The sequence below is a fragment of the Euprymna scolopes genome, chromosome 29 (assembly GCF_053919585.1).
Source record: "Euprymna scolopes isolate OS-2025 chromosome 29, ASM5391958v1, whole genome shotgun sequence".
NCBI classification, from domain to species: Eukaryota; Metazoa; Mollusca; class Cephalopoda; order Sepiida; family Sepiolidae; genus Euprymna; species Euprymna scolopes.
The window spans coordinates 4,581,296-4,602,701 of NC_136510.1; the positions used below are offsets into that span (position 1 = coordinate 4,581,296).

At 31.8% G+C, this 21,406-nt stretch overlaps 1 protein-coding gene across 1 annotated transcript in view; it reads right to left on the reverse strand.

Moving 5' to 3' along the window:
- LOC145252458 (sodium/calcium exchanger Calx-like) overlaps window positions 1-21,406 on the reverse strand; it is a 250,399-nt gene that overhangs the window by 26,608 nt on the left and 202,385 nt on the right. Inside the window, exon 7 of the mRNA XM_080111872.1 lies at window positions 3,492-3,721. Within this exon, the coding sequence (XP_079967998.1) occupies window positions 3,492-3,721 (230 nt within the window). The remainder of the gene's footprint in view (window positions 1-3,491; window positions 3,722-21,406) is intronic.

Genomic DNA, 21,406 nt, shown 5'->3' on the forward strand with positions numbered 1-21,406 from the left:
TTATGTCTGAAAGTGACACAATGTTCAACGAGCGAGATCGGAGATGCACTGCTGCACATCTCATGCTCTTTACGATCCAAGTTATGACAACAGGACCATTGCCAGCACCCTCAAAATGCATCGCTTGATTGTCACGAATAACAGGGACATGCCCAGGGTGATGAAAACAAAGTTTCCGGTCACAATTATGGTCTTTGGTGTGGTTTCAAGTGAAGGCCACATTATGCCACCTCACATCTTTGAAGTCCGCTTGAAAGTCAATCCCAACGTGTACCTGGATGTGCTTAAGAGTGTTGGTGATCTCGTGGGTGTGGCAGCAGGACTTGGAGCACGTCCACAAGTCCAAAGAGCCCTAGGTTTGGCTTTAGAAGGAGTGCTATGAGTTTGTACCCTTCTCTCGTTAGCCTTCTCACCTCCTTCGACCTGAACCCACTGGACTACTTCGTTTAGTCATACGTCAAGAACATCACCAACATGACCTCCCACAACACAAAAGCCAATCTGATGGCCACCAACCGCCGAGTACTGCCAGCACTTTTGGAAAAGGCATGCTCCCAGTTCCGGACCCATATCGAGGCGGTGATTGAGGCCGAAGGCGGCTACATTGAATAGATGTCAGCTCTGTTACATAATAAAGTTAACTCTCTACATAATCAAGTTAGCTGAATTAATTTTTTCAACAAAAGTTTGGAAATAAAGTTGCAGTGTTGTTTTCTTAAAGACGACACTTTTATCGATCTACCGTATAATTTTAATGACAATGTGAAAGAAAGAAAAATAAAAGATTGAAACTTCCATTATGACTTGAGTTTCGAATATATATATAGGGAAATATATACGGGAACAAAACCCAGGGTCAGCTGGAACCCTGGCTCAAATAGTGAAACATGAGACTAACCTGATCCTAGGTCCCCACCTCTATGTTTCACTTATATATATATATATATATATATATATATATATATATATATATATATGAGGAATCATCATGTTTGGTCGGCATTCACTTGGAACGCGGGAAATTCTATGGATTGAACCGACCTTTTTGCTCCGTAATATTATAATTTACAATAGTTTATTGTTCGATGGTATACTCAAAAAAGAAATATTAAGATTTCCTTAATCCACGGAATTATAAAGGCTGAGTTCTTTTCATCAGGGGAAAGATATTAGCAAATGATTATTATAGTGAAGCTATGAATTAGCCTGTTAAATTGGAACTGCATTATATGAAAACTAGAAATAATCTTTATTCCTCGACTGCTTGCAAACTGGATTTTTCTACAGATTTGGATTATGCATATTTTGGATTTTTAATTTGGATCTGCTTGTCAACATTGTAAATCCGACTATTTCTTATGAGAACCTTGATTTTTATGATTATTTCACCTTTATAAATACATAACCACTGCATATCCTTTCATCTAGTTTTAAATTTATAATTTACTTTTTTCGTTTTTCATTTCTTCTCTCCATTTCATAAACGTTTTGCACTAACTTTTTTGCATATATGACAGTATCATATATTCATTTGCTAACATATTTCCTCTGATGAAAAGTACGCATTCTGTGAAACTCCGTGGATTAAAGAAATATTAATATTTCTTTTTGAGTATCTTGTCAAAAAATAAATCATTGCAAATTGTAATTTACAGTCTTTAATTGTGTTCTTTTATGACAAGCTCTTTCTTATTTTTTTTGGGGGGGGGGTTTATTGAGCTTTTTTATTTGGTTGTGGTTATTATATAAATATTTATATTATATTCATTTTGAATTTATAGAAGCATTCAGATTGTAAACTTAATAATGATTATATATATATATATATATATATATATATATATATATATATATATATATATATATATATATATATATATATGAAAATTCTTTCGGGGTACAAAATTTAATCATGACTAAATATAGACCAATTAACGTGATGATTAAAAAATAAAAATGAAAATAAAGGTTAGCTAACCAGGTTTCGTTTCTCTCTCAACAGAGCAAACTCGAGAAAAATTGCGATTAAAAAAAAAATTTCATGAATATTGCGACGGAGAGAAAAAATTTTTTAAATATGAAAAAAAAATAAGCGTGGGAAAAATTTACAACCAAATTAAGTCCTAAGAGATTTTCTTTTTGCTTGCAATGAGAAGGTCTCAAGGATTTAATAAAAATGGTTTCTAGAATTTTTACAAAAAAGGGTGAGTGTAACTTGCTCAATATCGTAAACATGTCAGCATTGAAATTCGTGGCACACGTATGGTTATTTATAAGGTGTTCACAAATCGAATAACCATACGTATTACTCAGAACATCCGAAGGCGAAAAATTTTCATATATATATATATATATACATTTAAATTATTACAAATTATCACGTGACTAGGAAAAAATGTATATATAAGTAAATTAAAAAAACAATTTACAATGCTAAGTAGTAAGCTTGTAAATCTAGAGACAAAATAATATTAAGGTTTCCAAAGTTTATACTAGGACTGTCGCAATGTCCCGTGGTATAGTGGATAAAGTACTTGGTAAAATTCAGTTATAAATTTACATTCTTCTGGAGATACGGACTGACGGAACGAGAGCATGGTAACCCCGTAAAGATCAGATTCCCGTGAGCAACGGAAACATTCCCGAGTTTGACAAGATACATCTGAAGAAAGTCGGAGGTTACATGAACCAAAACCTTTTAAAATAACACCTAGAATGAGAACAGTAGTCCGAAAAATCATAATAATACGAATAATCAATCATCTCAAAAAATTACAAACATAAATATATAAACTTCTGTACAATTCTGGCATGAAAAAAAAAACAATAACAAACTATCGCGTTTATAGACGTTTATTTGAATTTTCGAAATTTTAAAAGCCAAAGCAACGCAGATACTAGGAAAATGAAAAATGAGAATAATACTACTATTCCTAAAGAAAACGTTATATCGCCGAAACTAAGTTGATCTATTTTGTAAAGAGCAAATATTTGCTCGTATGTCAAGCTAAAAATTGTAAAATACGCAACAAACACAAACAAAGTTCGCATTTTTCAATCGGCATATGTATGACATCTAGAATTTAAAAAAAAAAGATTCATTATTCGAGGGTAAAATGATCATCTATGTCATTTAATCTTATCAAGACTTCTTTTAATTTTATTATGTAAGGGGTGTAACTTCCCTTACGCCGATTCCAATTGTGTGTATGCCCACAGAGAGGAATAGGATAGGCAAAGAAGAAGGAGGGAGAAAGGGCTAGAAGTTGTTACATTTTAGTATCGAGCAATACTGAATAGTCTCGCTAGTTTGAAATAAATATTTATTTTAAACAAATATCTGCGTTTTTTTTTTTGTTTGTTTCATTTTGTTTTTGTTGGGTTTTTTTGTTTTTTTTTTTTTTTTGTAATTTTTTGTTTTTTGGCTGCTAAAGCTGACAAATTTCAAATTCCTAATGTCGAATGAAATAATAAAATGATGTCGTCCTTACCTTTCCTAACAGTTGGATGTCAATATCTTTGCTTGTCTCACCGTGAGCAAATGTCATTGTACCGGAACCACCAATATAGTCGATTCCGTCCTGAGCGGTCATTGCATTGGTCACCCAATTGACCGAAATTTCGCCATCTGCCCCGTTAATCCGGTTTACTGTTATCCTGGCGTTTGGTAAACTTTGCTTGACCACATAACTCGGCTTGCTAAATTCTAGTCTACCAGGCTCTGCAAAATGAATAAACAATTGCTATTATTAACCAACACGGGTACCCGTGACGAATAAATAACGTCATATATATATATATATATATATATATATATATATATATATATATATATATATATATATATATATGTATGTATGTATATATATATATATATATATATATATATATATATATATATATATATATATATATATTTCTCTTAATCATATTTTATTATTTGGAGTAAACAGTTACATATGGTCGCTACAAATAGCCATCTGTTTCAGTAAAAGAGACTTATTCAGGCGACCTATGACCTCTCGACGCCAAAAAGAAAATTGAAAATGGGATAGGTTAGAGAGAAATTAAAAAAGAAAAATTGAGCTCTTCAAAAAAGTATAAAAACTTCATAAGGAGTTTATAAAAAAATTGCGAGCTCTCTAAAAAAGAGGATAGAAAAAAAAGGATAGAAAAAAATAACCGTATTATGTGTTCATCAACGTTTCGTCTTTATTTCGATACTTCTTCTGAATGAATGAGATTAAGAAAAAACACCAGTACAAAATATTTGAAAATGTTTCACGTGCAAAGTGTGACGTTGTTCTATTTCAGAAAAAACGGAAAAAGACGTTGGAAATTCAAAAAGGAGGGAGGGGGGACTTGCGCTGTTAAAGAGACGGAAATTTTAGTGACGTCATATAGTCGTTAATGTAAAAGGTATGAACGCAGTTAATATTCTTACTAGAAAGAAATATATCTGTTGTAATTCAAATATAAGTTCGTAACACAAATGAAATGAGTGTTTTTTTTTGTTTTTGTTATGTAATTTATTGGTTGAGATTATATGTATTAATTATTACAGGGGGTGTTTGAATGGCGTGAGAAAGTTAACCTGTGTCTACAGTAAAATTATGTTCTTTTAATAAATGGTTACTTATTAATGGCGCTATGTTATAGAAACCTGCACGTTGTTTAATTGTGCTTGAATTTGCGATAAGCGCAGATTCAAGAAGTCCCCGGCGTGGTTTATTTGAAATAAATTTAATTACTTTTGCTTGTTAAAAGTCAAAGGTGTGATTATGTTGCAATGAATGAGAGAATAATGCACTTAGAGAATTGCTGTTTTTTATATCTCTTTTATGTTCACTGAGCCTTTTTTTCTAATTTTTCACCAACGTATTTATGATGGCAGCATTTTTTCTCTTAATCATATTTCATTAAATAAAATAGATGTTTTTGTCTCTTGATTCTATTTCCATCCTTTCCAACTTCCGAATAAAAGTCTTCACTTTTGGTAGGAACTGGCTTATGTAATTACCATGTTTGTCGAAAGTCTAAGTACTTTCCAATCCTTCTGGTCAGGCATAGATTAATTTAACTGGTTTCGAACAATTTATATACCTTTTTCCCCTTTTGATAATTATCTTGTTTTTGATTGGTTAATTATTTCATTTTTTTATTGGTTAATTATTTTATTTTATCATTGGTTAATTATTTTATTTTATCATTGGTTAATTATTTTATTTTATCATTGGTTAATTATTTTATTTTATCATTGGTTAATTATTTTATTTTTTTATTGGTTAATTATTTTATTTTATCATTGGTTAATTATTTTATTTTTTCATTGCTTAATTATCTTATTTTTCATTGGTTAATAATTTTATTTTTCCATTGGTTAATTATTTTATTCTTTCATTGGTTAATTATTTTATTTTTCATTGGTTAATTTTCTTATTTTTCATTGGTTAATCATTTTTTCATTGCTTAATTATTTTTATTTTTTTATTGCTTGATTATCTTATTTTTCATGGGTTAATTTTTTTATTTTTTCATTGGTCAATTAGTTTATTTTTCATTGTTTAATTATTTTATTCTTTCATTGGTTAATTACTATATTTTTCTCATTGCTTAATTATTTTATTTTTTTCATTGCTTAATAGTAATAGTAAAAATGTTTGTAAAGTTATTAAAATAAATAACCTTACAAACATTTCAGGATGTTATTACTATTAGTATAATAAATTTGTCGAAAACAGCGCTATATTTAACCAGATGACTAATCGACATTCTTGTCTTCTGTTCCAATTTAGGAAAATTTTAGTTAACAACACATCTATACTTGAACATAACCAATAATAAACGAAAACTTAAAATACTAGAAGAGTTACTAATAAAAAAATTTTTTTAATTATTAATAAAATAAACTTTATCAATAGTAATAACATCCTATATATATATATATATATATATATATATATATATATATATATATAAATGGAAATTCTGAATTAAATTATGTAGAATCATGAGAAAATTAAGTTGTAATTCCACACAATTTAATTTCAAATTTCTAGTTATTTTATAGTTCTGTCTCGTATAGTGAGATTTATTTATCTGTTTGGGATTGTCTTATGAATATTTATATGGACTTAAGGTTTGTATCATTATACAATCTGTAATCCGACAGCATTTAAGAATTATATATATATATATATATATATATATATATATATATATATATATATATATATATATATATATATACTTCAGAATAGTTTTTATTTAACAATCAGTTGTTATGGAAAGTTTACAAAATATTACTGGTATTCTATAAGTTATCCCATCTAAATAAGAATTGCTCGATATGCAAGATAGAGCAAATAGATCAAATTGTAATTCAATGAATTTAAAAATCTCTCATTGAAATGAAATGAAGTTGTTGAGTTTCATATCAAAGAATTTTTATCATTCTTTGCTAAAGTCAGTGAGATTTTTTCTGCCAATCCTCAGGACTTCTGATTAACTTATTATTTTGACTTTGACTTTCCATGTCTCACTGACATAGGGTGCATACCTTTATAAGTATTTGCTAATATTTTCTCTCCTCTGATGAGATGGTAGACATCGAAACCCTATAGGTTAAGGAGATAATTTTCTAAAGTATTCTTTGTCTTGCTTAGAATGATAAAAATTCTTTGATATGAAACTCAACGACTTCATTTCATTTCAATGAGAGTTTTTGAAATTCATTGAATCACAATTTAAATATATATATATATATATATATATATATATATATATATATATATATACATATATATATATATATCATTAATAAAATGCGTGATTGCTATTTTTTTATTGGTGCCGTGTGAGTGTTGTAAAAATAAATCGTTGTTTGACGCCGATGACAGGAGTATATAATATAACATTTGTCTTTGAAAAACTTTGTAAAGAGTATTTTTTGTAAAAATAAATCGTTGCTTGACAAATTTCCCGCTTTTCTAGCGACCACCATATATATATATATATATATATATATATATATATATATATATATATATATATATATATATATAGTTTGTTTTTGAAATGTCGTTACTTTCAATGAATACCGTTTTCGTTTAACGGGTCTGGATTGTTATTTTAAAAACCATTCACCGTTAATTTTGAGTTAAGCTCCATGTGTCTATTTAATAGGGACAGAGCATATATAGTGCAAAGTTTTATTGAAAATTCAAAGACTCACGTTTTCTTTTTTATAGCCTTCGTTTATTTCCTGGATTTTTCCATTACAGCTGTTTCATTAATGAGTGGCAATTTTACGATTTATGTTTCCGTAAAAATATCCTGTCCCCACCAACTTCTTCAGATGTTTATCCATTAGATTTTTACAACAAATGGTATATTTTTAACATTCTTTACATAAAACCAAAAGATGGAGGAAGTGAGGAAGCATGGATGTGGAAATCTTTTTACCCGAATACCATGTCCAGCATGTTAAAAGTATACCATTTTCAAATGATTTGAAAAAGTTAATCTTCTTTGAAAACAAAGAATACAATTAAGAAATCTGTTTCCAATATATATTTTTATTGGTTTGCACCTTATTTACTTAAAGCAGTAAACATAGAAAATTAAAGTTATTAAAGTTTTTTTAAAATAAACATTTAACATACATAGAATTAGGGAAATAGACATTGAGGCAGAAAAAGGATATTGTAATTTAAATTCAGAATGAATGCTAAATCATGGGTTAAGGATTTATTAAATTGTATTCTTTGTTTTCAAACAATAAAATATTCTATATTTGAAAATTAACTTTTTCCAATCATAAAATTAAAAGACTAAATTTTGATTCATTTGCTCAATCCTGTATATTGATCAATTTTATTTAGCTAGGATTGTCTCATATAAAATATTACATCTAACAATATTTTGTATGACCGAAATCCACTGGATTTGCATACCAGTAGATATATTTCATTATATATATATATATATATATATATATATATATATATATATATATATATATATATATATATATATATATATATATTATAGTAGTTTAGCGGGGAACGTAGATATAAAAACTAACATAAAAAATACATTTAACCTAGGTTTAAAATAGGTCTGAACACTAGATATCTACGCTCCCCGCTAAAATAGCACACACAAAGGAACGGCTGAACTGGAGGTCAACAGGGCCTTTTTCCTATAACTGCCTGCTCATTGGCTGAATAGGAAGGGTGCGGGGGAAACTAAAAAGCTGCTTGGCTAACTGGTTTGTTATGGAGATGTTTCGTAGTTTTTAATATATGTCTTATGGTTAGTGATGTGGTTTGTACGATAGGAATTTCTAGTTTGTTTAGTGCGTTACAGATTATTGTATTATTGGTGTGTGTAGGTAAAAGAAGATGTCTGTTTATGAGAGAAAGTCTGGTGTGTATGACTTTTTATTATTATTTATTCTGGAAAATATTTGTGTAGCTTTTCTCTTAGCATTCAATATGAAATATGTCGGATATTACAAGGTTTTCAAAATGTTTGTGAGGTATTTGAATTCTTCGTCCAGATATTCAGGACTGCAAATTCTGAAAGCGCGTAAGAAGAAACCAATTATCATCCCTGTTTTATTTTATTATTATGGTGTGAGTAGAAATGTATGTAATCGTTTTTGTATGTAGTTTTGCGGTGAACTTTGAAATCCAATAATAATCTATCCTTCAAAGTTCACCGCAAAACTACACATAACAAACCAGTTTCAAATGGAGGTATATACACTATTCCTTGCCATAATTGCCATCATAAATACGTTGGTAAAACTCAGCGTAAATTGAAAAAAGGCCCAGTGAACATAAAAGAAATATAAAAAATAGCAATTCTCTAAGTGCATTATTCTCTAATTCATTGCAACATAATCACACCTTTGACTTTAAACAGGCTAAAGTAGTTAAATTTATTTCAAATAAACCGCGCCGGAGACTTCTTGAATCTGCGCTTATCGCAATTTCAAGCACAATTAAACAACGTGCAGGTTTCTATAATTTAGCGCCATTAATAAGTAAACTTTTATTAAAAGAACATAATTTAACTGTAGACACAGGTTAACCTCTCACACCATTCAAACACCCCCTGTAATAATTAACACATAATCTCAATCAATAAATTACATAAAAAACACTCATTTCATTTGTGTTACAAACCTATATTTGAATTTCAACAGATATATCTTTTTTCCAGTAAGAATATTAACTGCGTTCACTTTTTTAAAGTTACATTAACGATAATATGACGTCACTGAAATTTCCCTCTTTTTAACAGCGCCAACCCTCCCTCCTCCTTTTTGAATTTCCAACGTCTTTTTCCGTTTTTCTGAAATAGAACTGCATCACACTGTGCACGTGAAACATTTTCAAATATTTTCTACTGGTATTTTTTGTTTCTTAATCTCATTCATCCAGAGGAAGTCTCGAAGTAAAGACGAAACGTGGATGAACACATAATACGGTTTGTTCCTTTTTATTTCTCTATTTTGTCGGAATACTATTTCCATTATTTTCATCATATATATATATATATATATATATATATATATATATATATATATATATATATATATATATATATATTAATCTCTATACATTAGAATTTACATCAAGGAATACAAAATTAAAACTTCAAATTTTCTTCATTCCATGGAATTTTAAAGACTGGCTCTTATTCTCTGGGAAAAGCAGTTAGCAGAATAATGATCATAGACAAGCGATATTTTTGCTGGTTATCACATAAAACTGAAAACTACAAATTATGAGAGAAATCATATTTGTATAAAAGTTGATAAAATTGCAGAAGGATATTCAAAATGAAGTTTACTCTCTCACTCTCTCTCTCTCTTCCTTTTTCTCTCTCTCTCCTTATCTCTCTTTTTCTCTCTCTTTCCCCCTTTCACCCCCTCTCTCTCTTCATCGAGTCTGGATTTCATTTACAATATCCTTTTAACCAATGCATTTACTTTAATCTCTCATAATTTTTATTTTCGTCATATAATACTCGTTCTATTCCCTTCCTTTGTCGACTTCTCGTTGCAGTCACAATCAATATGCAAATACACAAACAATCAATATGCAAATAAACAAACAATCAATATGCAAACAAACAAACAATCAATATGCAAATAAACAAACAACCAATAAAGATGATCACGGTTTTTGTATTATGAGATGATTGACCAATTTTTATGCTTTCAGGTTCAAATGAACAGCTACAGCAAGAATTGGAATACACCCTAATAAAGCCTGATTGTCACAGCTGGTGAATTTCAAAAATGCAATCTAGATGTGAGGACTCTTAAGAACGATATGCAGTAAAATTCTGATTTAAACTTGGAAAAAATTCCACATAAATGTATGGAATGCTTCAGACTGCTTTTGGACTATCTTGCATGAATCGAGCATTAGTTTTTGAGTGGTATAAGAGATTCAAGGAAGGCAGGGAGTTTGTGGGGAATGATGACAGGTGTGGGAGGTGTAAGGATGTCAGAACACAATAGTTGATTAGTCAAATAAAGAATTTTATCGACCGTTGTGTGTCTATAGAAACAATAACTGCACAGTTTGATGTCAGTGTGGGAACTGTCACACAATTCTTCCTGGGTGACTGAAGATGCGGAAGGTTTGCACAGTTTGCCCATAGGTTGATCAGATGAGGTCAGAAAGAAGGGCAGACTATTTGACCAAGATGGACATCAAGGCAGTTCCTCACCCTACCTACAGTCCTTGCTCACTATGACTGTAGGTTATTCACTAAGCTCAAAGAAAACCTTAGAAGCTGTCGTTTTCGTTTCCTATTCTTTCCTCCGCTATTCGCTACAACTTTCTTTTTTCTTTCTTTTCTCTTTTTTCTTTCTTTTTTATCTTTTTCTTTCTTTCGTTTACATTTCTTTTTTCTGTCTTTTTTTACTTTTCTTTTTTATTTTACTTCTCTTATATCTTTCTTTTACCCTTTTTTCTTTTACCCTTTTTTCTTTTACCCTTTTTGCCTTTTTTCTTTATTTCATTTCCTCTTTTATGCTGCGTTTCCTCTCTCCCTTCTCATTTTCTTCCCATTCCTCCTTTCATTCTTCTTCTTCTTCTTCTTCTTCATCTTCTTCTTTTTCTTCACATCCATCTTCTTCTTCTTCTTAACATGTTTCCAATCACCTTCCTTTACTCCTACCTCTATCATATCTCTACCTCCCGCTCTTTTCCATCTATCTTCCTCCCCTTCGCCTCTCTCACAATTCATTTCTATCGCTATTCCTCTTCCGTCTGTTCACGTGTGAAAATAATAACGTCACGTTCTTCATTCCCCCCCTTCAGTCTAATCTTGTATCCTACTACCACCCCTCTCTCGATACCCTCTCCCCTTCTCTTTCTCTCCCTCTTCATCTACTTTCCATGTTACCAAAATAATAACGACCTGTTATCGATACACTTTATCACTGACCAACAAGATATGATCAGGTGTTACGTTAGACAATAGTGATCAATTTTTCATTCAAACCCCTGCCCCCTGTCCTCACAACTACCCTTAATCCTCCCCGTACCACCTGACTGGTCATTCTAAATCAGGTTCAACTAATCAAGACACGAATTAAAAACACAAGCATCGATAAAACAAATGACCCCCCCCCCAACTCCCATAGGCCGCTTTTTCATAAATGACCCTGACTAAATTATTGGCCATCTTCCTATTAAAAACATGTAACGTAGTCGCTGGTCCCGTCATTTAAATGACTAAGGCAAAACACGTAAAACACGTACACATATTGACGACTCACGTGCCGAGTTTATATCGCGTCAGCATTTAAGCTGTGGACGTGAACGTGGCGTCACGAAATGAAATGCATATATATGCATCAAGGTCGAAAGAAAAAGAAAGAGGAAAAGAAAAAGGAAATAACGCGTGGCAATTTGGAAGATACGCTTGACAAGCACGCGAGTGTACTCATCTTCCTATCCTTTCAAAAGCGAGCCGGCTGACGTGTAGGTTTTAAAGAATTTATGCAACATACAAACTGGTTGTAGCTAAAAATAAAGAAAAGGGAAAGAAAGAGAGAAAATATTGTGTCGTTTATTTATTTAATTTTAGCCGACTGTTTTCCTCATCTGTATAGTTGCTGTTGTTTCAACAAGTTTCGACCAACTCATCCTCTGGTCTTCTTTAAAACTTTAAAAGTAAATAAATAAATATACAAATTACTCATCTAAAAAAAAGATTCCAATAAAAAATAAAATAATTTTCTTGTGTTGTAAGTACATGTCGGTGACTTGCGTATGAAACGAAGGAAATAAATAACTTTTTTTTCACCCTAAAAAATTCATGTCAAACTTTTATTTTCTTTGCAAGTATCACAATACAACGTGTTGAATCCATTTTGAAAGTAATGACAACGTTACATAGTTTCACTTTGCAAACATTGCTGACACGTAGTAGTATGTTACTGATATGAGATAGCATCAGTATTATCAGATAATATAAGATGTGAATAAAGATATGACAATGCCTTTATATATTCTCGGAAATTCTCGATAATATTATTTCGATATCGTTCAGTTTCTGGTTCAACACTACATATTTCCTGGGCAGGCAAAAAATTCAGTGCGATCAGTTGAAAGAGTATGACTTGAAGAAAAGCATATATATATATATATATATATATATATAGAGAGAGAGAGAGAGAGAGAGAGAGAGAGAGAGAGAGAGAGGGGGGGGAGTGATATACAATTTGTCATTAGCGTATAAAGCGACGCTCTTTGTGTAAACAAATCGTGCGGAGGCATTTGGACGATGCCAAAAACATCGTTAATTCATTACCCACACAGCAGCAGTCATATAGCGTAATGGTGAGACGCCTTGAGTGTCATTTGGGCGATTGGATTTCGATCCTGGCTTGAGGCAGTTGCCTGTCTAGCCGCACTGATGAGGTGCGAAACAGTACTGTATGCGGATGACTATATATATATATTCGGTTTTTTCTATTTTTCTTTAAACATATATATATATATATATATATATATATATATATATATATATATATATATATATATATATATATATATATATGTTTAAAGAAAAATAGAAAAAACCGAATGAAATTATTTTTCTATTTTTCTTTAAACATAACGTCAACCACCGTTGGTATATTTTTTCATTCCTTATACATATATATATATATATATATATGATGAAATAAGAATTACAGTTAAGTTTACCAAAATGATCCAAGATGGCAAAACTAAAGTATATTATAAATATTAAAGAATTAATACGAGGGGCGGGCAATAAGTAATGTCCCTGGCCCACTTCCTATAGCAGTAGATCAACGAAACTTGGCACAGTTATTAATCTTTCTCTGCATAGGAACCACCCAGAGTTATGTATTTCTCCCATCGTTTGATGCAGCTCTGGAGACCGTTTTTGTAGAACACCCCAGGTTGGTCCTCCAACCACGACGTGACTTCAGAAATCAAGGTTGCATCACCTGGGAAACGTTTTCCTTTCAAAAACAACTTCATGTAGAGGGTGCAAGGTCAGGAGAGTAGGGAGGATGGGGAAGGATTTCATAACCACACGCCCGTACTTCTGATCTGGAGACATGCGAGTTGTGGACCGGAGCGTTGTCCTGCAGGAGGAGGGTACCTTTGCTGATCTTGCCCCGCCTCTTGATTTTGATAGCTTCCCTTAATTTCCTCAAAAGTGAAGCATAATAGGCTCCTGTAATTGTGGTACCCTTTGCCAGGAAATATGTCATCACTACTCCGTTCTGGTCCCAGAATACTGTGAGCATGACCTCGCCAGCGAAGGGATGCACCCTTGCCTTCTTTGGAGGTGGTGAGTCCAAGTGCTTCCACTGCATTGACTAGGCTTTCGTCTCTGGATCATCCTGTGTAATTAGTCTTTTGAAAAACTTTGACTCATCTTCTTGCCACATCTCCAAATTCATCCTCGAGTACTCCACGCGTTCTCGCTTCTGGAATGGTGTGAGCAACCTGGTAATCCATCTGGCAGACACCTTATGCATATGCAAATGGTCATGAATGAGTTTCCACAGGCCTTGTGCTAATCTTGACATCTTGGGCTATTTGGCGAATATTAATGCGCCGATCTTCCAAAATGGAAGCCTCAACTTGACGGACAGATGCCTCATCAATGGCAGAAGGGGGTGACCAGGTCTGGGAGCTGTCTCCACAGATTTCCGGCCATGTTTGAATTCACGATGCCAGCGTTTTACAAGGTCATATGATGGGGCATTATCACCATGAGTTTCTTTCATTTCATCAAAAGTCTCCTGTGGTGTGCGTCCTTTCAAATGCAAAAACCGGATCACTGCTCGACATTCAACAGGCTCCATTTCACACCTGACTCAGTTCAAACACCTGTAAAACAGAAACCACAATAAGTTTAATTCTATAATTTGCCACATAACCCGTAGAGATATAAATCATTTCACATGCAAAATTTCAGCTAGCTCAGACAAATGGAAGTGGATCAGGAGCATTACTTATTGCACGCCCCTCGTAGAGCAAGTAGTTAATAAAACATGTTAAAAAAATAAAGCAAGTAGTTAATAAAACATGTTAAAAACACTTTGAAAAAGAGTTAAAAACACACGTATATATATATATATATATATATATATATATATATATATATATATATATATATATATATATATATAAGAACAAGTAGTTAATAAAACATGTTTAAAAAACACTTTGAAAAAGAGTTAAAAACATATTTAATTTTAAAAAGGAAACACTAAATAAGTGGATAGTCCTTAATCCACGGAGTTTCGAAGAAATACTTTCCTTCTCATCAGAGGGTAAGATTTAGCAAAATGCCAGATCGGATTTTGCTTGCAAAAGTATTCGATGAAACTACAAGCAAGTCATAGATCTTATTTGCTAACAAAAAGTGAAGCAGAGGGAATAGGGTGAATAAAAAAATTGTTTCATGTGAATGGATAGCCTGGTGAAGGGTAAAGTATCCAATGACGGTAAAATCAAAAACTGTAGAATCCAAGAAAGCTAAATTTTCATTCGCACAAGTAAAATCCATGGGAATCCCGTAATTGGAGGATGATCCAAAGTAATCCAAAAGGCAGAAATTTCATTTGGTATCCTTTAATAACTCCTGCTGATAATTTAATTTTTAAGTAATAACTTGTACATTTCAGTTGACCACTTTTTTGCTTTAATTTTTTTGGCACCTTTTAACATCATCTTGTCTGGGTCATTCTGACATTTGCTTTTCTACTTTAAAATTAATTCAGTATCCATTCAATATTTGTCTTCATCTACTTCTTGACTTATTTTTCTTGATTAAGCCTCGCCTCGACAGTCGAGCTTTAAATTTCTTCCATTTCTTTTTTACGCACATTTTATCTTCTTTTAATAATATTATTGGAATTCTTTCCCTTTTCCTTGTACCTATTTGTGAATTATTCCACGGATTTCTTCCTTTTGGATTACTTTGGATCATCTTCCAATTACGCGATTCCCTTGGATTTTACTTGTGCGAATGAAAATTTAACTTTCTTGGATTCTGCATTTGTGGATTTTACCGTCATTGGATACTTGACTACCCATTCACATGAAACCACTTTTTATTCACCTTATTCCCCCTGCTTCACTTTTTGTTAGCAAGTAAGATCTATGACTTACTTGTAGTTTCATCGAATACTTTATCCGATCACGCATTTTGCTAAATCCTACACTCTGATGAGAAGAAAAGTATTTCTTCGAAACTCCGCGGATTAAGGACTATCCACTTATTTAGTGTTTCCTTTCTAAAATTAAATATGTTTTTTACTCTTTTTCAAAGTGTTTTTAACATTTTTTATTAACTAATTGTGTGTGTGTGTGTGTGTGTGTGTGTGTGTGTGTGTGTGTGTGTGTGTGTGTGTGTGTGTGTGTGTGTGTGTGGTTATCTCAATATTAGTGAAACAAATATCGTTTCAGCAATCTGCCCCAATATATAAAATATATAAAATATATATAAAATATATATATAATATATATAAAATATATATAAAATATATATAATATATATAGAATATATATAAAATATATATAAAATATATATATTATATATATAAAATATATATAATATATATAAAATATATATAAAATATATATAATATATATAATATATATAATATATATAAAATATATATAAAATATATATAAAATATATATAATATATATATATAATATATATATAATATATATAAAATATATATAAAATATATATAATATATATAAAATATATATAAAATATATATATAATATATATAACATATATATAAAATATATATATATATATATATATATATATATATATATATATATATATATATATATACTCGTAGCCAAATTGAATATTGAAATGCTCATATCTTGATTCTATGGGGGCTTTTCTGAAGATCATAATTCTATGGTTAAAATTTTATTACAATTAATAAGAAAAATTAACCTATATTTTAAAACTAATAAAATATGCTCAACTTTGCCTACATTTGTATATATATAGTGTACTGCAGGCCAGCTTCAGATTTTTTTGTACAGTTGTCTCCCTTGTGGCCTTACCCACAGAAGAGACATTGCGAGCCTGTCTTTGTTTTATCGTTATTTCCATGGCAGGTGCTCATCTGAGCTCCAATCTCTCGCACCCCTCCCTCGCCAATCTTTCACGAGAAACACCCGTCTGGCTGAAACTACTGTCAATAATTTTCCCCACTCTTTATCTGTGCCTAAATCCAAACGTAGATTCCATGAGAAAAGCTTCTTTCTTTTCTTACTATCTCATTGATTACTGTACATGCAATAACCCTTATCCCTGAGTTGCCTTCGGGTCTTGATAAGTGGTGACCCCCATGTAAAAAAAATGAAAATTATGGAAATAATCTCTATGCATACATATACACTACATTAAAAACTTATCATCACAACTGATGGACTAAATTTAGAAGTGCATATTAGAAATCCAAGATTGTCGGGAGGTTCTGTTTCTGCATAACTTGAACAAATAACAATTAAAAACTAAAGTGATTTCACTGGATCCCAGGCAACGCCATGTAAGTATGGCTATTCTGACTCTGAAAAAAAAAAAACAAACAATGGCAACACGTTTCAGGTATATAAAACATAGGTGGAAAATCACGGGGGCTAAAATAACGCTTTTGAATCAAGTGGAAAATTCTTATGAAAACATCAGCGTGGTTGGCGTTGTTGACCAAGTCAGCCATTTTAGTTGCTGTCAAAATACATCCGAATGTTTTTGTTTCCTCTCCCATTCAGAAGTCAGATGCACTAATAAATCATGATGATGATGATGGTGGTGGTGGCGGTGGTACTAGTGGTGGTGGTGGTGGTGGTGGTGGTGCTGGGTCAGTCCGCCTGGGTACAAGTAAGTCAATAGATTCTGATGATCGGTTGGATCGATACCGACTGATAACCTCCTAATCGTGTCCTTGTCTGTGTTCTCATAAAATCAATCGTACAGCCTGCATTTACTGTTAACGATTTTCTAAACGGAGATATTTTATATATTTGAAATATTTGATATATTTGAAATATTTGATATATTTGAAATATTTGAAATATTTGAAATATTTGATATATTTGAAATATTTGATATATTTGAAATATTTGATATATTTGATATATTTGAAATATTTGAAATATTTGATATATTTGAAATATTTGATATATTTGATATATTTGAAATATTTGATATATTTGAAATATTTGATATATTTGAAATATTTGAAATATCTTTAGATGAAAGCAGATGATACAACTAAAGCGTGAAACTACAAATTGCTAAAAAATTGTTTTTTCGCCGTTAGCACCGCCATGTCCGCTAATTCATTTCACGGTTTATTGTATAGATATGTGTATATGCATATATATGCATGTATATGAATATATGCATGTATAAAATAAAATAAAATAAAATATGCATGTATATATATATATATATATATATATATATATATATATATATATATTAAGTAATGTGATTTATAATTTAAAAGTTTTAAAATTTTTAAAATTTAAAAATCAAAATTTAATTAAATTAAAAATCAGTTTCATAAGAAGGAACAACAACAAAGTCAATTATCTGTACGATCGTTTCGGAAATCCGTGCTTTTTATTTGTGGTATACATGAAGTCACGTAGAATAATTATACATAGTTTTTTTGGTAAGCACGGTCTCCTCATCAGCAAATTTAGGAGGATTTCTATTGAATTGAAAAGACACCAAAAATAAACCTAGCATTAAAAGTAAGGCAGATGAATCTGAAAAATTGAAGTAAAAGGTTTGGATATAAAATTTATAAGAAAATTAATAAGAAAATTGGTATAGGTTAGAGATAGAAATTAGTAGAAAAAATATATATATTTTTGAATTTACATAATAAATTTGATTTAAAAATATATAGATATATAATTACCTTTTGGTTTTTCTTTAATATTGAATTAGCTCTAGGACATTTAACTATCGAGCTTATTATATATCTAAATTACAACGAGCATTTCCTGTATTTTAATTAAACTAGTAATTTCACTATTACATTAAAATACACTTAGCTCTTTAGACTATTATTCTAATCTAATTGTAGGTATTGACCATTTCATACCCTCTAAAAAGTTTCAGCAAAAACCTAACAGCCAGCCATGGTTCTCTCCAGAATGTGCTGCTGCCATTGCGCACAGAAATCACTTTTTCCACTGCTTCAAACGTAATAGATGTATGGAAACTAAAGCCGTTTTCAGGACTGCCAGCAACCATTGTAAGAAAGTAATAAGGAACGCAAGAGAGTTGTATGCTCAATCTGTTAAGTCCAAAGTAGCTGAGCAGCGGCTTGGTTCCCACCAGTTTTGGCAAATAGCAAACAGAATCCTGAACAGAAGCGTGTGCTCCATCCCAACTATTATCAATGGATCTGAGGTAATCTCGTCAGCATCAGACAAAGCCAAACTCTTTGTCAAGAACTTTGCAGCTAATTCTACCCTTTGCGACCAAGACCGCCAACCCCCAATATTTCCTCTTGTATCAGAAAACACGCTATGTGATATACGTATATCTGTACGTGATGTTGCCAAACTAATCAAAAACCTTGATTCCAGTAAAGCAACTGGCCCTGATGGTATTCCAATTATAGTACTCAAAAAACTTCAACCTGAACTAGCGCCCATACTTACAAAACTGTTTAAACGTTGTCTTAAGGAGAATAGTTTCCCATCTCCCTGGAAAATCTCATCAGTATGCCCTGTATTTAAGAATTCAGGTGATCGCTCATCCCCCTCTCAGTACAGGCCAATAAGTCTCCTGTGCGTCATGAGTAAGTTGCTAGAATCTGTATTAAATACAGAAGTAATCAAACATCTCAACAAAAATAACCTTCTTAGTGACACTCAATATGGTTTCCGTTCTGCTAGATCTACAGCAGATGTCCTTACAGTTATATCGCATAGGATTAGCAAATCTCTCGACGGTGGCAATCTTTCTAGGGCAATTGCTCTTGACATATCTAAAGCCTTTGATAGGGTATGGCATAAAGGTTTACTTCATAAGATCGCTAGCTATGGTATAGCTGGAAAAGTCTTCTCAATTATTAAATCATTTCTTTCTGATAGATTCATAAGAGTAGTAGTTGAGGGGCAAAAATCAGAAGCTCACAATATTAATGCCGGTGTCCCTCAGGGATCCATCCTGGGCCCAACTCTTTTCCTGATCTACATTAATGATCTTCCAAATCATATCCTTACATCATTTGTAGACATTTATGCTGACGACACTACCATTTATGGTACCACATCTAAGACAGTAAACGAGCAAGTTCTCTCCAATTCTCTCTCCTCTGATCTTGAGCACGTAGTACAATGGGGAAAGGAGTGGCTGGTTACTTTTAATGCATCTAAAACCAAGCTTCTCTCTTTACATCATCAACATTCTAATCCACATTTGTCATCAATTGAAATGAATGGCTCTCGTCTTCAGGAGGCCTCAAGTTTTGACAAGCTTCTGGGCTTGACCATTACTCCTGATCTTAAATGGAACACGTATATCAAATCTGTTGCCAAGGCCGCTGGAAAAATGGTGGGATCTTTCTATCGATCCAGTAGATATCTCACTGCTGATGCTATTCTCTATCTATATAAGAGCCAGGTACGTCCAAGGATGGAATACTGTTGCCACATCTGGGCAGGAGCTGCTAGAAAGAACTTGTCCTGCCTTGATAGAGTTCAAAATAGACTTCGTAGCCTCGTAGGAGATGTCCTTTTCTCCTCCTTGCAACCTCTATCTCACAGAAGAGATGTTGCGAGTTTGTCTCTGATGTATCGTTATTTTCATGGAAAGTGTTCAACTGAGCTTCAATCTATGGTCCCCCCTCGCCAAACTTTCACAAGAAACACTCGTCTAGCTGTAAACACTATCAATAATTTCCCCCACTCTTTATCTGTGCCTAAACCTAAACGTAGATTCCATGAACAAAGCTTTTTTCTTAGAACTGCACGCCTGTGGAATTGTCTTCCGTTTTCCTGCTTTCCGGCTGACTACAATATGGTTTTGTTCAAGTCTAAAGTAAATAAGTTCTTGATGAGCCGTTCCATATAAGTTATTAAATTTACCAAATTTTCATTACTAATGATTACTATATTGACCAACTTCTACTGTACACTCTTTAACCCTTATCCTTGAGTGGCCTCTGGGCCTTGATAATGTGGTGATGCCTTTGTAAAAAAAAAAAAAAAAAAAAAAAAAAAAAATCTCCTTTAAATTATATATATATATATATATATATATATATATATATATATATATATATATATATGGGCTGCGATGTGTGTATACATGTATATCATGCAGATGACGCATTTATTATTATAGACAATTCTCTATCGATTATTATATTGAACCTAATATATAGAAGTGAGATTAAAACTTAATATATATATATATATATGACTTTTTATATATCAGCTAGGACCGAAACCAAAACATATAACTCTATCCTTATTTCTTAACCTCTGCTAGTATATATATATATATATATATATATATATATATATGTGTGTGTGTGTGTGTGTGTGTGTGTGTGTATTTTTACTATAATAATTATCAAATACCTACACACACTAGTGTTTAACCCTTTTGGGAATAATCAGTCCAGGGTATCACCATTAACACTGGTCGATAGATTCGAACCTGGGAACAGAAACCATCTATTACTCCATTAGCAAGGACCTAGTCCATTCGGCCACCGTTAACCGCGAGGAATACTGTCGAAATTTAAACATTTTTTTAATGTTTGACCGTTTGTCAGAATGATCTAATCATTATACGAGAATCAGCGCACATATAT